Source organism: Camelus dromedarius, chromosome 11 (assembly GCF_036321535.1).
Source record: "Camelus dromedarius isolate mCamDro1 chromosome 11, mCamDro1.pat, whole genome shotgun sequence".
Classification (NCBI taxonomy): Eukaryota; Metazoa; Chordata; class Mammalia; order Artiodactyla; family Camelidae; genus Camelus; species Camelus dromedarius.
This window is the reverse complement of record NC_087446.1, coordinates 31,823,812-31,841,913: the sequence shown is the minus strand read 5'-3', so window position 1 is coordinate 31,841,913 and position 18,102 is coordinate 31,823,812. Positions and strand designations below refer to the sequence as shown.

The 18,102-nt window shown below is 45.7% G+C and overlaps 1 protein-coding gene across 3 annotated transcripts in view; it reads right to left on the bottom strand.

Annotated features, from left to right (window-relative positions):
• ELK3 (ETS transcription factor ELK3) overlaps positions 1–18,102 on the bottom strand; it is a 143,366-nt gene that overhangs the window by 32,748 nt on the left and 92,516 nt on the right. For all 3 annotated transcript variants that reach the window (XM_064491611.1, XM_064491610.1, XM_010989975.3), the window contains exon 2: positions 4,131–4,339. In XM_064491611.1, the coding sequence (XP_064347681.1) occupies positions 4,131–4,339 (209 nt within the window). The remainder of the gene's footprint in view (positions 1–4,130; positions 4,340–18,102) is intronic.

Here is an 18,102-nt window from a genome sequence, read left to right as displayed (position 1 = left end):
GCCCACTTTGTGGCATTCGCTACAGCAGCCCTAGATAACTAACACGGTGCAATAACCCAAGGGCGATAACTTTTCCTTTGTTTGTTTTTAAGTCTGACACTTATTTAACATCACCTTCCACGATAGAAGTGATTTGGACTGGGGTGGTGTCCACCTCATTATGTTATCCATTTGCTCCTTCATTTGCTTCCAGCTTTTACTGAGCACCTAATATGTGCCAGACCCTGTGCAAGGGACCAGAGCAATAAAAGTGCAGAAGCCAGGAGACGGTGGTAAAGACGGCTTTGTGAGAACGACGGCCATATAAACTGACGACTGTACCGCCAGGCAGTAAGTCTTACAAAGGAGGACAGAAGAGTTGACGTGCATTTACTGTGTGTCCTTAGCAGGCACCTGACACTGTGCTGAGCACCTCATGCACATGGTCGCATTTACTCTTCCCACAATCCCATGAGAGAAGGTGCTATGATGATGCCCACTCTCTGACTCTCTGATGGGGGAACTGAGACTCAGAGATGGAGGCACAGTGGGGCTCAAACTGGACGGCACTGACTGCAAGGGGAGCCCAGGGAGAGGCGCACTTTGATTCAGAGGGGCAGGGACTGTCATTTCAATATCAAAGTATCTTTGCAAACTGAATTTTCAAACTGTCCTAAATACATAAAAATAGGCAACTGGGTAAAGAAACTGTGGTCGTCCACCTTAAGTCATTACAAAGCACAGCGAAGCACTCCTGAGACCCCACAGGTGATGCCCAGGATCCGGCGTTCCCCTACCTGCGCGGGTGCTGGTGCAGGAAGCTAGGACCAAGGTCCTAATTTTCTTCTTGGCACTTCAGTTTTTCAAATTAGCGATAAGGAAAATCTCCCCTGTGCTGTTTCTCTGGCTAATAGTTGGCAGTGCCTAACGTGTTTGGGGACTGTCCTCAGCACTGACCGTGTGTTAACTCAGCCAGTCTCCACTGTAACCCTGGGACAGAGACTCGAGCCACACTCATTTTACAGAAAAGGAAGCTGAGATCCAGAGAGATCAGGCGAAGCACTCACACGGAGCCGGATTCAGACCCGGACCATCCAGCCTGGAGTCCGTGCTGTCATCACAGTTCTCACTGCGATAACCTGCCCAGGGGCAGAGGTGGGGGCGTTTTTTTTGTTTTTGTTTTTGTTTTTGTTTTTTTGAAGAACAATGATTAAAATGCCTCCACCCCAACCTGATACCATGAGCCCACACATTGCTCTCCTTTGATGCCTTCTGCAAACCTTTACACATATTTCCCACTTTCTTCCTCCACTCATTTCTAAATATTCTAAAAATATACTATATAAAATATATAAAAATAATGATATCCTCATGCTTGCCTACTCTGGCAAGAAAACTTCCCTATTAGGACAAACCAAGCAATGTGCCGTTTCAGCCAGAATGAAGAGATGACAGTGAGAAAAGAAGGGGAAAGACAACAGGAAAAAGGAACGAGGCTGTCAAGGCAGGGAGTCACCTAACTTACGCCACGTGCAGTGCAGGCTCTGGGTAAGTGTCCGCGAAAGGGGAGAGGGTGGGGGCAGGGGACAGGAGATGGAGAAGGGGACTGAGGAGGACACTAAAAGGCAGACAGGGCCATACAAGGGCTGGGTAACTGTGAGAAACACGTGCAGGGCAGAGCAAGGGGTGCCCACGTGGCCAGGGGCTCCACACGCACCAAGACCTCCCTCGAATCTCTCTCTCAGGTAAGAGACCAAACCATTTAAGACTGCCATTTTTGTGGGTCAAAACCAGTCAGATGTTGGCAATTTCATATCATTCAACTTAAACATACAGTCCCAGAGTAACACAGGCAAAAATGAAAGGAAGTGTTCATCATAAATGTAAAACAGTATCAATTTTGTAAACTTCTTTTGCCCTTTCTCCTCCTCGTCCCTCTGTCTCCCCCTTTCTGTTCTTCCTCTCCCCTCCACCCCGTCTTGCCCTACTCCTCTCTTCTCCTTCACCCCCGCCTTCTTTTCACTTGAAGCAATATTCGGTGTCTAATGAGCACGCTCATTCAGCACTGGAGACGTTTCAAGAGAAAAGCTGAAACAGCCGTGTGCCCACGCATGCGTCTGGTGCCCATGTCTCCAGGGAAGGACGAAGGGCATCTTCTCCTGGAGCCAAGCCTGCATGACAGACAGCCTGGACAAGAGCCACTCCTGCCCTCACTGCCCATGCCAGCTGGCCGCACAAAGGTCCCAGCCCAGCAGGAGAGGAAAGGGACACCTGGGCTAAGCAGGCCACGCAGACCCCGGGCCTTGATAATTAACAAAAATTTCTAAGGCTGCAGTACCCTTGGTGCTGCCTGATTGTGCACCTGGAGCTCAGGTGTTCAGGGACAAAGGAAATGAAGAGCCCGGAAGGCAGGGCACGTGCCTTGTGGGCAGGAACGTGGGCTTCCTGGCGGCAGCAGCCTGGGCAAGGTTTCTCACCAAAGTCCTCACGTCCTCATCTGTCAAAAGAGGGGATGCCAGCAGGACTGTCCAGGGGCTGTCATAGCTTAAAGGAGGCGAGGGGCAGGGAGTGCTGGGCACACAGTACGTGAGACACAGAACGTACCAAAACGTGCTGGGTGACCGAGGCTCTGAAATGGCTTTCCCTAGAGATTTTATAAACCTGCCCAAGAAAGATCAGGTGGAGTCTAAACAGCATGGCTTTGCCCGTATTGGGAAGCCTTCTCCAGCCCACGATCTCCCTTTGTGCTATCCTCAGCCCCAGTGCCCAGGCCACGTGAAGGGGTGAAACTGACTCACAGACACCAAACTCCTTCTCTGTGACACCTTGATTTAAAACAATCAAATTACTTTTTTTTTTTTTTTTTTGGTCAGTCGCAAAGCCATGCTTTTAGGCACCCTGCCAGCCAGCAAGATGACTGTTTCCCTTCAGAGGCCCCCAATTCCCATTGTGTCACTTAGAACCTGGGGGAAAATGCAAAACAATAAACCATCTGCAAGGCTTTCAGACAGTGCAATTTGCGAGAAGTGCTTTTCCATCTTGGTAGGACTCTGGTTAAGCCAGCATTAATTAATTGCCACATTAAAGGGAAGCACCTTTAACATTTCAATGACATAATCATACGCAATTACGATCATATAAAGCAACACTTTGTAATTAGTGATGCCTCCACTTCCTGAAATGTGTAATCCTTCTGTCTTGAATTCCAAGGAGGCTGGCAGGAGGAGGCACTAAATATAGATCAGGAACTAATATTTAAATCAGTTTTTGATTCACCTTTCACCACGAACAGGAAAACCAGAACAAAGCCTTGCCCTTATTAAGACCCTAAATCTTTATGTCTGTGAGGCTGCATATTCAGCGACAACAGACCCACACAGAAACTGTCAGCACTTACAGGCCTGAAATGATCAGCCCTAAACAGCGGCACTTGTGCCCTCGCAGGCACACGGGCTGCTTTTCCAGGAAGGCACTAAAGCTCACCCTGACTGTCCTGTTTGGCAACTATGCTGTGTTATCATTAACAAAAGACTCTGACTTATCTCTGCGACTTAAAAATGGGAATGGTTTTTCTTTTAATTAGGGACGTTTCCCATGAAGTCGCAATCCCTGGGTACCAAGCATTGGTCTAAGTGCTTAACGTGTATGGGCTTCTTGCATTCTCCACAACGACCCTGAGCCCACATTAGTCTGAGTCCCAATTTACTAACGAGGACTGGAGGCACCCAAGTGTTAAATAACTTGCCGCAGGTACCATTCCCCTCAGAAGAGCCTTTTGAGTGAATCACAAACCAGACAGGATAAACAGACCTTCTAGGCTGTCACATTCATTCTGTCACTCAAGCACCTACCCATGGGGCCAGCCCCAGAACCTCCCGATGTCTAATGTCTGTTGTTGGCAACGTTCTGCAGCAACCACAGAAGAAAATGCGGAAGGGACAAACTCTGACCCATGGTCACACCCAAAGGGCTTCCAGAAAAAAAATCCTTTTTAGGAGTTTCTCTTTAAAAAAAGAATAAAACAAGCAAATGCATAAGCTGCCTCTCTCTGATGTCCTAAACTGCCTCACTGGACACTGTTCTCTGCTTTCACCGATGAACTGTGGGGTGGCGCCCTCCCCGGGACAGCCGCACCTAGGGGCCAGCTTTACCTTGTCATAATAGTATCGCAGGGCTCTGCTCAGCTTATCGTAGTTCATGTTTGTTTTGTTTTTTCGGAGACCCCAGAGCTTGGCCACTTCTTCTGCTTTGAGGAGCTTGAATTCACCATCGTTGGAAGTCCAGCAAATCAGATGCTCATGTTTCTGGTCCAGCAGCAACTGCAACAGGAACTGCCACAGCGTGATTGCACTCTCCATACCTGGGGAGGGAGGGCCACATCAGTGCATGTGCCAGGTCTGCGGGAAGTGGGGTTGGGGGGAGCCCCTCAGGCCCCTGGCCTCCCCGCCGCCCCCAGTGAACCTAATGAAAAGTCACTTTCCTCTCCACCATTTCTCTCCCGACAGGGCACTCTGAATCAGGTGACTTCTGCCTGCATTTTTGTAAACAGCCACGATTCAGAAATATGGGGAAGCCCTATGATTTCCGTATTTGCCACACACATCCCCACAGGTGACAGGACTGCATCAAGAATGATATTAAAAAATGATGAATGAGCTGCCCACTCATACAATCAGTCCCCATCCAAGCAACGTGGCATCTGTTCCCACTCATCCTACCCACTCCTTCACCGCTCAGCCTCTAGTCCATCATTTGCAGGAAATGCTGGACCCTGTGATAAGTGCATTTACCTAGGGACCTGGGTTAATGTGGTCAGGGTACATCATATGACCATGTGAGGCGCTTCGAGAGGAAGGGACTTCGCTAGGTGACCCTCGGTCTTCCCAGAGCTCTGATAACCCAGCCTCATGCCTGAGTGTAGCATGCACCCGACCGATAGATGCTTGTGGAACTGAAGAACTGGTCATTGCCACTTGAAGAGCCCTTTACTTCCCCAGTTACTTGCCATGTTGCAGATAAAAACCCCATTTGTCACAAGTACAGAGATGGAAAAAGTATTTTTTCCCTCCACTATGAGAGGAAAACTTATAAAATGTTCTTTTTCCTTGGACTCTGCTGTGGACTTTGTAAATGCTGTTCCTTCTGCTTACAAAGCTGTTCCCCAGCTTTGGAGCCTGGTGAACTCCTTCTCATCCATCATGACCCAGTTCACATGGGATCTTCTTGGGGAAAATTTTCCCTGCTCTCCCAAGGTAGTTCCCAACTTCAGACATGCGAGGACTTTCATGGTAATGGGTACTGATTCCCAAAATAATAACAATAATCATAATAACAACAACAAAAACCCACTTGTCTTCTCAACATTCGTTACATTAGGAAAGAAGAGGTGGGCTGGCCTCAGAAGCTTGACCGCAGATCAACTGTCATGACTGGACACAGGAAGGGCCCTGGGTTTTGATCTCGGCAAGAAGCGGGGTGAGAGTCTAGTCCCAGGAGGCAGCCAGGTGACCAGAACGAGGGGGCATAGAGAAGACGCTCAACTCTGGGAGACCTGGAGGCCAGAACAACTGCCTGACGGAGACTTATCTGTCCCGATATTTCTGTCAGCTCCACAACCAGCTCACGCATTCCCCTGAAAGGGGCAGCTTTCAGATGGACAAATCATTTTTCTCCCTTTCCACATGGGAATGGATGCACATATACCTAGCCCTCCACTAAGTGTTCACTTCCCTATTTCCTTTCACATGTTTAGCCGAGAACACATTTTATTGTTTCTCTGAGCAGCAACGTGGGTTTCTCAGTTAAAGGGAAGCCGATTAGGAATGTTCTCTAAATGCCCACAGGGCACTTTATTTGTGGCTCTTTAAAGTGGATATTCTTTACAGAAATCAGTCTTCATTGCAATGGCCACTCGGTCCATATGACAATAAATCATCCCCTCGTTGGACCAAAGCACCTTTACGTCTCATGAGCCTCGTAAGCACCGCCGCCGTGAGACGCAGCAGCCTGCCGGCTCCAGCCTCTAGGAGGAACAACCCTTCCCATTATTTGAGGTCAAGCCAACACTTTCTTCCCATCGTTGGCACTAAGAATTGCTAACAGTTGTCTCAAATGCTTTGGTATTTTCCCTCAAACACTTCAAGCAGCTTTAAAAAATCTTTCAAACTTTAGGTGGATGCTCAGAGGAACCTGCTCCAAAGGGCAGAAGGCGGCCAGTGGGCTTACAGTTAGGAAGGTGGGCAGCCCCCAGCACCTCCCTACCTTTAGCTGACACGAACCATCATGTTCCAGATGGGACAGGAGGGCAATGTACACATCGCTGTGTGTTTTGTACTTAGTGCTCCTACCAACCAGGACTGACTCCTCAGAGCTTCCTGTGGTGCCCCAACCCCATGGATCAGGGCCACACGCTCTGAGCATGAATGATGAGGACCTGTACAGTAGACTGGTTAAATGTTCTCAATCTTTCACTCCGTCCCCCGTTCAAGTGACCAAGCAGCAGTGGCCTACGGGGGGTGGAGTACTTTTTTCCATCCCGCTGAAATCTGGGCTTGGCCGTGTGATTTGATTAGGTCAATGGAATGCTAAGTAGACATGACAATGTGTCAATTCCCAGTCAAGGTCTAAGAGGCTTCCCATGTTTGCAACTTTCCTCTCCTGGCTCCTCTTATTGTAGTGAAGCTGCTGCCCCAAAATGAAGCACGTGGAGCCAGCATGAGCTCAACCCAAAGACTGGCACCAATTTCCACAACCTACAGTCTGAAACAGCATCCCTGAGGCCAACCAATAAGAAAAATAAATGCTATAAGCCAGTCATTGTAAGCCAGTGACTCTTGGGGCTGTTTGTTACATGGCACCATTGCAGCAAGAGTTGACAATCACAATGCCCAACATCCTGGTCTAAAAAAATTCTCTCTTTGCTGGAGTGCAGTATCTTTTTACACTACGGACTTACATTCACCATTACGAGGGGCATCTAGACATGAAAAAGCATGTTATGCAGGGGGACTGGCTGATTACATCTTCACTCAAAGGGATATAAGCAGGCCAGTGATGACCACAGGTGCCACGGCCCATGGCAAAGGTAGAAGGAGGAAAGGGGAAGAAAAGGGAGATGTAAAAGAGCAGAAAGTAAAAAGGCAGAGGAATAAATGATGGGGATGGGGACCTCTCATCAGGGGCCTTCCAGATTTCTGGAAGAGATGATCTCGGCCAGGTAAGGGCACAAGCTGTGAACTAGGAGTCACAGAGCTGTCCCCACACATGCTCAGATGCTAACAGAGCTTTGGAGAGGCTGGGTGGGCTGGGGAACACCTCCACCTTCTCCCTCGCCCTCCCACGCCAAGGGTACGAAGCCAGGCACGGCTGAGGAGGGGAGGATCCCTCAGAGGGTTTCATGTGAATAACACAGCTCCACCAGAGGTGAGGAAGGCATGAAACCACCCCCGCCTATAGCAGGCCAAGCCCAGCGCCAAGGGCCTCCTTCTCCTTCCCCAGCTCTCCGGCCACTCCTCCCCTCCAGATGGGCCACCAGCTCAGCCACTGTGCAGTCACACAGCTCTCTACTGCTGGGGACTCTGGCCACCCATGACTCAGAGATGAGCCTCAAAATTACTTCCCTGCAAGCTCATCACATCTACAAACATCTGTCACCCCTCCTACACGCAGCAGAAGTCTTTCTGGGAGCTAAGGGGCCCCCAAGGCAGCTCTGGACACCCCACCCTTCCTGGCCGGAGCCACTGGTATGATTAAAATGGTGGAGTGTACACGGGGGAACAGGGACACGGGGAACAGGGTAGTGGCCCACCACTGACTGGCTACCATGGTTCTCGCCATTCAAGGGCATTCACTGGACTCCTTTGATTTTAGTTCCAAACTTCATTGATTTTAACAATGATTAAGTTTCATCATTTACATGGTGGTTTTCACATACAATCATGCTTCACGTTCTATCACATCCCCACCAGCTACAAATTGCCCCCTCAGGGACCTAGGGAATGGAAAAGAGCCTAACATTGTCACACACCCTGCCACCAACCACCAGTGCTGCATGTATTAGCAAATTCATCCAAATGTAGCTGTCTCTCACCAGAAAAAAGTTGTGAGTGTTTTTTTTTTAATTAATTCCTTAATGCCTAGAATCCTTAATAAAGTCCTGTACCTTAACATGCAGGTACAATAAAGTCTAACTTATCTGGCTGTCCTTGTAATTCAGACAGCATCCTGTGACTCTTACTAAGTAAAAAGTTCAAGAAAGTGTTGATACTCGAGATTTACGTCTGATATATTATTGTTCAAATGGGAGGTCTGCTTTAAGTTAAAAAGTTTCATCAGCCTAACCTCAGTGAGCTGATTTCCCACAACTCTCTGCTTCAAATATGTAGACCATGCAAGAAATGCAATCTTTTCTAAAAAAGTATTTTCCAAATCAAATTTCTTTTTATTAATTAGAAATTGCTTCCCTTTCCTTGCTCAGATCTTATTTTGAATGGATGAAATTTTATCAGGTGTTGTAATGCCATTCTTTTTGTTTTGTTTTGTTTTGGGTTGGGGGTTGGTAATTAGGCTTATTTATTTTGATGGAGGTACCGGGTTTGAATTCGGGACCTCGAGCATGCTAAGCGCACTCTACCACTGAGCGACACCCTGCTCCCTGTCATGCCACTCTTGATGCAGAATCAAACTCTGAGCTTTTTATCTTAAGGAGGGTCCACTTGTAAGGCACCACAGCTCCTCCAGGCAGAGGCGCCCTGTAGTGCTAGACACTTTCTGCTCCCCACTGATCCCCCTCAGTCCCGCCGCCTGCCTCAAATGCTCTCTCACCACGTGGACAGGAAAGCACCAAAGACCAGGCTCTCAGCAGCTGGCAGGCCACATCCAGGCCTCTCCCGAGAACAACGCTACCTGGTATCTGTCCCAACTGTTCCTCTTCCTCGGCAGTTTGTAGCCTAGGTCTTGCTGCAGTAGAGGGTAGTGAGATCATTTAAAACAGATTTTGTCAAATCCGAATACTACGCATACCTCTTTCTAAAGGACCAGGATGTGAAAAATTAATAGGTTCCCATGTGGACAAATCATTCACATTAATTTGTTTTTTTACTATATTCTCCCTTCAATATAAACAAGAAAAAACAGATATAAGCTCCTCCAGTTTACAGTTCTCTTACAACCAGATGAAATTTACGAATAAAGTAGACTGCGCCCACCCTATTCAAATTAACAATTAATTTTACATATGACACATGATCTTTTATTGAAAGGAAACCAAAACTCACAAAAAGGTTATAGCAACAGCTGACCCCATGGAAGTTGTTTTGAGTAAGATGTGTTTATACGGTTATACCCTATAAAGACTCAATTCTCTCTCCATCTTTTTCCATTTTTTGAGGGGGGGTCCATTTGATGCCAAGACACCATCTGGATATTTGGGACACATCAGAGAACAAAGAAGATGAAGACCTTGGTCCTCATGGAGTGTACATTCCAATAGGAGAAGACAGGCCATGAACAAGAGACACATGACCACTAAAATACACAGTTCGTTGGAATAACAGTGTTACAGGGAAATGCAACCGGAGCAGGTTGAGGGGGAGCCAGGGGTGCGGTAGCAGGAGGTCATGGAAGGCCTCGCTGAGAGGCTGTTGAGAAATACCTTTGTTAAAAAATAATTTTCGAAATGGCTAAAATCATGGGTCTCCTACAGATGGAAAATGAAGACATGTTAAAGACTTTCTTTCACTCCTTCATCAAGTAGGGAACTTGGTAGATGTTCTAACAAGTTCAGAAAAGGATTTGAATAATAGAGGCATTTATAAGTTAGGAATATTGAAATGAACTGACAGATAGGGCTGAGAGAAGAGTCAACTCAGCACCGTGAGACATGAGAATTTGCATATATAGAATCACTAACGATTTTGCTGTCATAATTAACTAAATCATAAAACAGTGTACATAAGATTGGAATCGCATCACCCAGAGAGGTTTTGCTCCAGAGTCTAGACAATGCAGTTTTTCATGGAAGCACGATTATGCTCTACGACCTGCAGCAGGTGAGAGGGTGAACCGCCTTTTCCCTACTTGGAAGGCTACACCGTGGGTGAGAGTGGATTTGGAGCCAGACTCTCTGTGTTCAAATACAGCAGTCCTGTCTGGCTGTGGGACTTTGGGTAAGCAACCTCACCTCTCTGTGCCTCAATGTCCTCATAAGGAAAACGGAGATGATGGTAATGACACGTCTCCCTCACGGGGCTGCAGCAAGGATAACCTGTGTTACTGACAACGCCCTCGAACTACACCTGGTACTTAGGAAGTGTTATTCAAATGTTAACTATTATTTTTTTAAGCAGCAGGGGAGCCTCTTCACAGAGCATGGTGTGAGGGCATTTGGCCTCAGCTAGCTCAAGGAGCCATTTAGATATACCCACCTTGGATCTTTGTCCATTAGGCAATGACCCCAACAGAGGCACTGAAATCCCGGGAGAATCTTCAGCTATTTGGTGACTGCTACTTATAAGGTGACCTAGAATACACTTACGTGTGGTTTTCTTTTTTAAAGACTATCATAAAAAAATGAAAGAACAAAAATTTTTTTTTTAATTCTGGCAAGACACTCAGATCCCTAAGCATACATTCACTGACTTCAGCTTGAGAGACACTGGTTTAGAATGCTCAGCCTAGGGCCTCTGAGTTGTTAGACTGCAGTAAAGATGGCCCTGGGGTACTCACACTCCCTTGGAGCTACTTCCTCTGCTCCCGTCTGTCTTGTGCCCCTGGAGCGGGGAAGGGAGTCAAGGAGATGAGAGCTGTTGAGTCAGAAAGAGAAAAGGGAAGGATTCTAGAGTGACAGCCATGACAACACTGCCTGAGAAGACGGAGCCCACATGGATACACCCCCTGGGCTGGTCCTGGTGGAGGTGGCCCGAGAGTAAAGAGCTTGTCTGCACAGGGCGGACTCTGAGTGGTTACTCTCCACCCTCATTCTGTGTTTTCAACTCTTTCTATTTTTAAAGAACACAAATAGTACCCTTGATTCATTCTTTAATCTGGACAGAGACTCAAAGAGATGATGGATGCTACAGATGGCATATACTGATCACTCTTGTCATCCCTGGTGCCACCTCAGCCCACTCGGGAGCCATCAGGCCATGCGGCCCTATCACCGCTTTGGCATCTCCTTTGGGTCCAGGGTAGCCGCCAGTCCTCTGGGCACACTAACAAGCTAGAACCAGGCACACTTCCTCAGACCACTGGGCAGTGGGGGGAACCAAACATCTTGCACGAAAGTGAAAGCTGCTCCCTCCCCGGGAACAGGAAACAGGACCAACACTCCTGAAACAGCGGGAGCAATAAAATGCAGTCACCATCCTCGCGCTGATCAGGTGGCTCAAACAACAAGCACAACGTGAATGACAGAGGAGCTCAGAAGGCCACCCCAGACCCTCCCATATGGATGTAATCTACATGCACACACTCAGGCAACCCACTCATGCCAGAGGTCCTTCTAGCTCTTAACCTAGGCTGTCTTGCAGGGTCTGTCATTCATTCACTAATCTGCCTTTTCCAATTATAAGAGCCTTCTCTTGTCTTCTCTGTACATGGTGGGTATTATCTGTCGAGCCTTTACCACACACCAAGCACTGCACTTAATCTCACTGAATTCCCACAACTGCCCTATGAGGTATTACAATTATTGTTGCCACTTTGCAGATAAGAAAATTGAGGCCCAATTGTGTTAGAGCACAGGCTACTGTGTGTGTGGCCAAGATCAGCACAAATGGCTGGTCACCAGTCCATGATGAGATAAGTATAGAAATCGAGAGTAAATACTTAAGAGACTTCATTCCAACATGTCATTGCCACCACATCCAAGTGTGTGATCAGTAGGCCTGTGTGCTTGGCACAAGCTATGCGTGTCAGGAAAATGAAAGCCAATGTTAAAATGTGTGATATTCAAGGTCAGCTTTTCAACCGTAACCCCAAAGCATATAAAATTCTACAATTCATTGATTTCATTAAAAGAGGATTTAAATGTAACTATAACATTATAAGATAAATTGTTGGAACTGGCAACTAATGAAGAAATGAAGATGAATTTTAAAATGCAACAAGCTTGCTGTATTTTAGATGAAAGTTAAAAAAATGAATATCCTGAGCTTGCTGAAATGGGTTTAAAAATCTCCTTTCAGTCTTGTCAGCAAACCCCTCTGACAGACTTCTCTCAAGTATAATTAAAACAAAACACAGAAATAGTTTATATACATCATCTCCTGCAAGTAACATTGCTGTATCCAACCTAAATTCATTAGTCAACCTAGATTAAACTCTTTGCTACATTAAAAGTGAAGTCAACTGATAAATATGGTTTTTGTTTAAAATGTGCAAATGGGTATTTAACATGGGGAATCTATTTCACGTACAACTTTTTTCTTTGGTTAAAATCACTGAATGACAAAGTTACCAGTATTAATAATGATCTTCTATATTAATTGCCTTTATATGCATTTTCAAGTGAGTATGTAGTTTTGTAATTGTTTGCCTCAGTATTTTATTCTTATTTACTGAAATGTAATCTTACGTCTGCTAAATCTATAATAAAAAAAAATCAGGGCTTGTATTCTGGTATCTTTGTTTTTAGTTTTGTTTTCCTAGTAATTTATTCTTATAGTAGTTTCCAAAATTATCAGTCCACAGTGTACTGGAAATTTTAAAAACTGGCCCTTCTCCATAGATGGTTTGAGAAACACTGCTCTTGAATGTGGACTCCAAGACGTAGCCTTAGCTCTTAGATCACCGCCAGGTCATAGCAGGCACTCAGTAAACATTTGTTGAATAAATGAATGAATAAGTAAAACCAAGGTTAGTACGGCCACTCTGTCAGTACAGCCGCTCTGTAATACCGCCTCCCACCAAGAGCACAGAACTGATCAGGATCGGGATTCGGAGCAGGCTACATGGAGAAGCCTTCCAGGGCAGCAAGCTTGAGCACAGCCTTCATCAAAATGGGGAGTAAAATCTGGAAAGGCTGAGAGGATTTGATCAAATTAGCTCCTTCAAAAGCTAAAAACCAGAGTTATGGAAATGGTCTTGTGCAGAGGGCTGGCCCAGAATTTCTCCCCAGCCCGTGTCTGCTGTGTCATAAAAGCCAGGTTCTGGTGCAGAGTTGTAATTCACTGAATTGTGTCAGCAGAAGTGAGTCGGCTGGGAGAGCATTTGAGTGTCTGGTGGCAGGAAGGCAAGAGAGGAATATTCTCCCACCTTAAAGAAGAAAAGGCTGAGGGGAGAGGCTCCCGTGCCCACAGCAGGCAGGGCGGGGCAGGGGCAGCCACTGCGAAGCCAGAGCAAGAACCAGTGCAGGGCCTGGAATGAAACCTGCAGTCTACCAATCTGGACCTGAACACAAAGTCTACCCAAGACTCAGGGAGGCAGAGAACAAACTAATGGTTACCAGTGGGGAGGATGGGGGAGGGGGTTAAAAGATACAAACTACTGCATATAAAATACACAAGCTACAAGGATATATTGTACAGCACACAGAATGTAGCCAATATTTCATAGTAACTATAAATGGAGTATCATCTATAAAAATTTTAAATCACTGCCTTGTTCACTGGAAACTAATATAATATTGTAAGTCAGCTATACCTCAATAAAATACCAGAAAAAAAAAAAAAAACCCAAAGTCCACCCAGTGGCAGTGGTTACTGTATTCTTTCAAACTCCACCAAGCCTCCAGCAGCTGCCAGGCTGCCAGGAGAGTCATCCCGCCCGCTGACTGCTGGCATTACTTTGTCACGCTGAACCAGCACTAAGGCAGACTCACAGTGAAGCTGACCTCAGGGACCATCACCGCACAAGTCCAGGGGCGCTGCCTACTCCCTCCTAGAAGCCACCTTCCTCTTCTTGGAGGCAGGCATCCTCCCTGTCTGCCACAAGGTGGCGCCAGATGTCCTAATGTGAGCTGGGGCAGCACAATATGCAAAGCATGAGATTTTTGCTTCCATTCTTAGAAGTTGAAAAATACCCACTTATTTGCTCTTCTTTATAGCGGTGGCAACCTAACTCTTCTCTCTGCACGTTCCTGGTTTCATTTTCTCAGGTACACTGAGGTGGGAGTTGAGGGGGAGGGTCAGAATTATTATCTTTGTAAAGCTTTTATATTGCAGGCACTAGAGAAATTAGCCTACATAAAAAACCAATTAGTCAGAAATATGAGAGCCCAAGGAAAAGAGAAAAACTCCTGTGTAAGAAATAAACAAAGTAGTACTCAGCAAGTTCATGCCTTTTTGCTTGTTAAAACTTGCATGGTTAGAGAAGTCCACCCTGAACACTTAGTAAACTGAAAATTCTCTGAAGTTCAACTCCTCTGTCCAAACCAGCACCTACTAAGTGTTTCTGTATTGTGCTATTATCAATGTCCAAGAGAAAGGTCAGCAGCACTTCATTAAAAACAAACAAGCAAACAAAAACCCTGTACTTAAGGCAAGGAATTGGAAAACAATAATTTGTACTATTTGAGGCCTGCAATAACTTGGCATAGAATAATTTTAGGGCATTAAGCAAATAAGGATTAATATTTGGTAACTAAGCACACACTGAAGTCTTTTTTTATAATTTGTGAGAAGGTGAAACTAGGTTATTAAGATTTTTTCAGAAGACATTTTAATTATTATCAGCCACTGCATGGAAGAAAAAATTGCTGATGTGAGGTGAAGTTCATGTCCCTCAAAGCTCTTATGACCTATTAAGAAGCATTTGTCTTCTTCATTCTGTGCATATCTACAGATTGTTCGTGTTTTAAAAAGCAAAGTGGACAAGAAAAGAGGGAAAGCTGCCGCTGCTCAGGCTGCTTATTTACCCTTGACAGTTGGCTGTGTTTTTCAAATCTAGTTTTTCGAATAACTCTTCTGAGGAAAGAGAAAGATTCTTTCAGGGGAAATCACTGACAACCACTGTCATAACGTCTTCTGTTTACTGTGTGTGTGATCCACCCCTCTTTCCTTCTGAAACTGTGTTGTCTCTGGGTAAATTAGAAGCAAGTCAGTTGATTTGCTGCTGACTTTTATATGGGTGAGTTTCCTCTGGAAAAGTAAATGGATGGCTACGTTAATTCCGGCTGGGAAAGTGTGTGAGCCATTCTATGTCTTCCCACATCCGTATATTCAGGCCGTTCCCCCTCCCCCGGCTAAGCACACCCAGCCCTATCTCATCCCGCGTGTTCAGACGAGGCCCCCATCAAGATGGCAAAGAGCCTAGTCCCCCTCTAGGCTGCCTCACACAGATACCCCTTGGATCCCTAACTTGGCAATATCCCCAAACTTCCCAATGTTCCTGGTACTGAGTTTGTTCTTCCTGGGCTGGAGGAAGAGGTGGTGATCAATCCACTGGGTAAAAAAACAACTGGCTGTCCCAAAAGCACCCACCTATTTCTCTGCACCTCAAAGAAGCAAGCTGATTTGAAAGAGATGGTGTATGGGAAAAGCTGGGCACAGTGCCCGGACGTCGTAAGCATTGAACAAGGCTTAGACGTCGCCTTCACGGGTGCCTTCTATGAAGCCCTCAACAAGGCTTCCCAAATGGAGCTAGTTCTTGTTAGCCATGATTACATCAGCGATCCCAGCAATTCCCACAGCGCCTGGTCCACAACAGGCATTCAGTGAAAAAGTATGCAGTGAATCTGTTTCTTGAGATTGCAACTTCTTTACCTTTCAGGTGGGGATTGTAAAATCTGACTTCAGAGACTCTTCTGTCATGTGCTAAAGAGCCCAGACATAGGAGAATTTTACTTTTCTCCTTTTTCCCTCAGGAGAAAGATGGACTAGTCCACATCTCCAGCATCTCCCCAAGAGGCTCATCAGGCAGCCACACAAATAGGGTGTACAATCTGTAGTCTTCATCATACACGCCTCCATTTAATCTCTCCTTTGAAAACTTCAGACATGACTTTATTGGGCAGTTAAAGGAACACAAGCCTGCTAGATCAAAGCGTCAACTGGTCACCGGCCTTCCCCAAGTGGGGCTGTAGTTCATTATGCCCAATCAGTTAATCGCAACCACCTCCCTCGTATATGAACCTGCCCAGGAAGCAGACTCTGCAAGAAAAATCTTTCCAGGTACCCAACTGTATTTTTAAAAAGCAGACCATGTCTTGCAAGATGAGTAGGGCTATAAAAATCAGAGGTTCCTGTGACCTGGGACAGTCCCCAGGTCCCCCTGTGGAGTCTCAAGGGAAGTACAGGATCTGCTGACAATGCTTTTTCTTTAAACAGATGGGCTGCTCCTCCCCAGACATTTTTGGACTGAAACCCGGACATTCACTTTCTTTGCAATTGTTTTTGTTGTCTGTGTTGTTTGCGAGCATCTTAACTCTGGCTCGAAGCACGTCCCCCTTAAGTTCTCATACTTGGTAACACTCAGCTTCCTCTTCTTCTGCAGGTTGCAGGCAGGAAACTGGAAAATGGGCCACAGGAAACCTGGCCTCCTACATCTGTCCCACTTTGTAATTGCAGCTCTGGTTTCATTTTGCCTCGTGTGTCAGCTCTGTTTTAACCCTCAATACGACGACCAAGCTCTGCTTTCTGAAAGAACACTGCTACTCTCATTGCCAAGGAAACTCAATGAGACTTGTTTTCTTCCCCAGAGTAATTAACCCTATGAATTCAACATGGAAAAAAAAAACAGCAAATTCTCCTAAAAGTCGTCATTTGGATCAAAAGAGTACAGAGCTAGAAAAAAATGATACATTCAATGTGATAAAACTACTAATAAGTCCCCAGTGAAAATTCAAGACGATTTCATAACACTGTACACAGCAGAAGTCATTTTGCTATAATCACTAGTGGTCCAAGGATGCCTGATGAATTTTAACTCTGGAGGCTTTGATAAATAACATATGAAAATAAACTGCAATCATCCCTCATTATAACTGCTCTCATTATGATGCCATTTCAAATTATGTTTCTTAACCGTATCACCAACAATCCGGATGAACTATATGAAATTGTTTTTATAGGTCAAAAACAGTCAAATACCAGCCATCTCATATAGTCAACATAAAGCATATAATTACACACAGAGAACAGATCCACATAAACACACACAATCATATCTTCTTCCTGTGTTTGGTCCATAGACCCTTTTGAGAATCTACCATTCTCTACAGGAAAAGAAAGATATATTTAAATCCTAAAGATAATTTATAAATTTCTAAGAGCCCTGTTCTAAGGAAGTGTCAGCTACATACGTCTTCCCCCCGACCAGCAACACTGAATATCCACGGACTTCTCAAGAATAGGGCTCCTATCAAAAAAAAGAAAAAAGAAAAAAACCCTAACTTATTTAAATAGGAGCTTTTCTTTGTTTAATGCTAACTTTTGACAAGCATTTACTAAGTACTGAGCACTGTGTTGAGTGCTTTATACATGTTATCTGTTTTATACTTCATGAGGAAGTCAAAATTTCACAAGGCGGGTGAGATGCTCCTGACCACAGGAATAACAAGGGAAAACACAGCCTGGTATTCAGAGCGCCTGGCTCCAAAGTCCAGCTGCTAAATCACCACAGTCCCCCAGCAGAGGCATCACTTCTGACATGCACACCTCACCACGATGAAGAGAAAAGTCCCATCGTAACTTGGAGGGCGAGACAACATTCCTATGAGGAATCTCATCAGGAAATTTCCCTGTTCATTTCTAGCTTTGCCTCACTGGTGACTCCTGGTTTTAAGAAAGTTTGAACCCATCCCACCATCCCTTTTTAAAAAAAAAAGTTTCCCTTTTAAAAAGATCTGCAATTGGTTTAGACACACTGCAGGTTCATCAAATGCTAAATCATCGAGGTTGCCTCCCCATGATGAAGACAGGATGTGAGAAGCTGTGCCTTCTGTAGCTTAGCTCCTTCCTGACAGGAACAGCCCATCCTCCCATTGGGTAGGTGCACACTGGATGGTGGAACATGAGGGCAGAAGTCAGAAATGAAAGGTGAGTGATCTGCCTGGCCCCAGAGTGGGGCCCAAACCTGCGTGCATCTCATGTAACCATGAGATAAATCATGAGAGACACTTCACTTGTGAATCAGGACAGGCTGGGAGCCCCACTGCAACTATGTGACTGGCTGGGTGTCACCTAG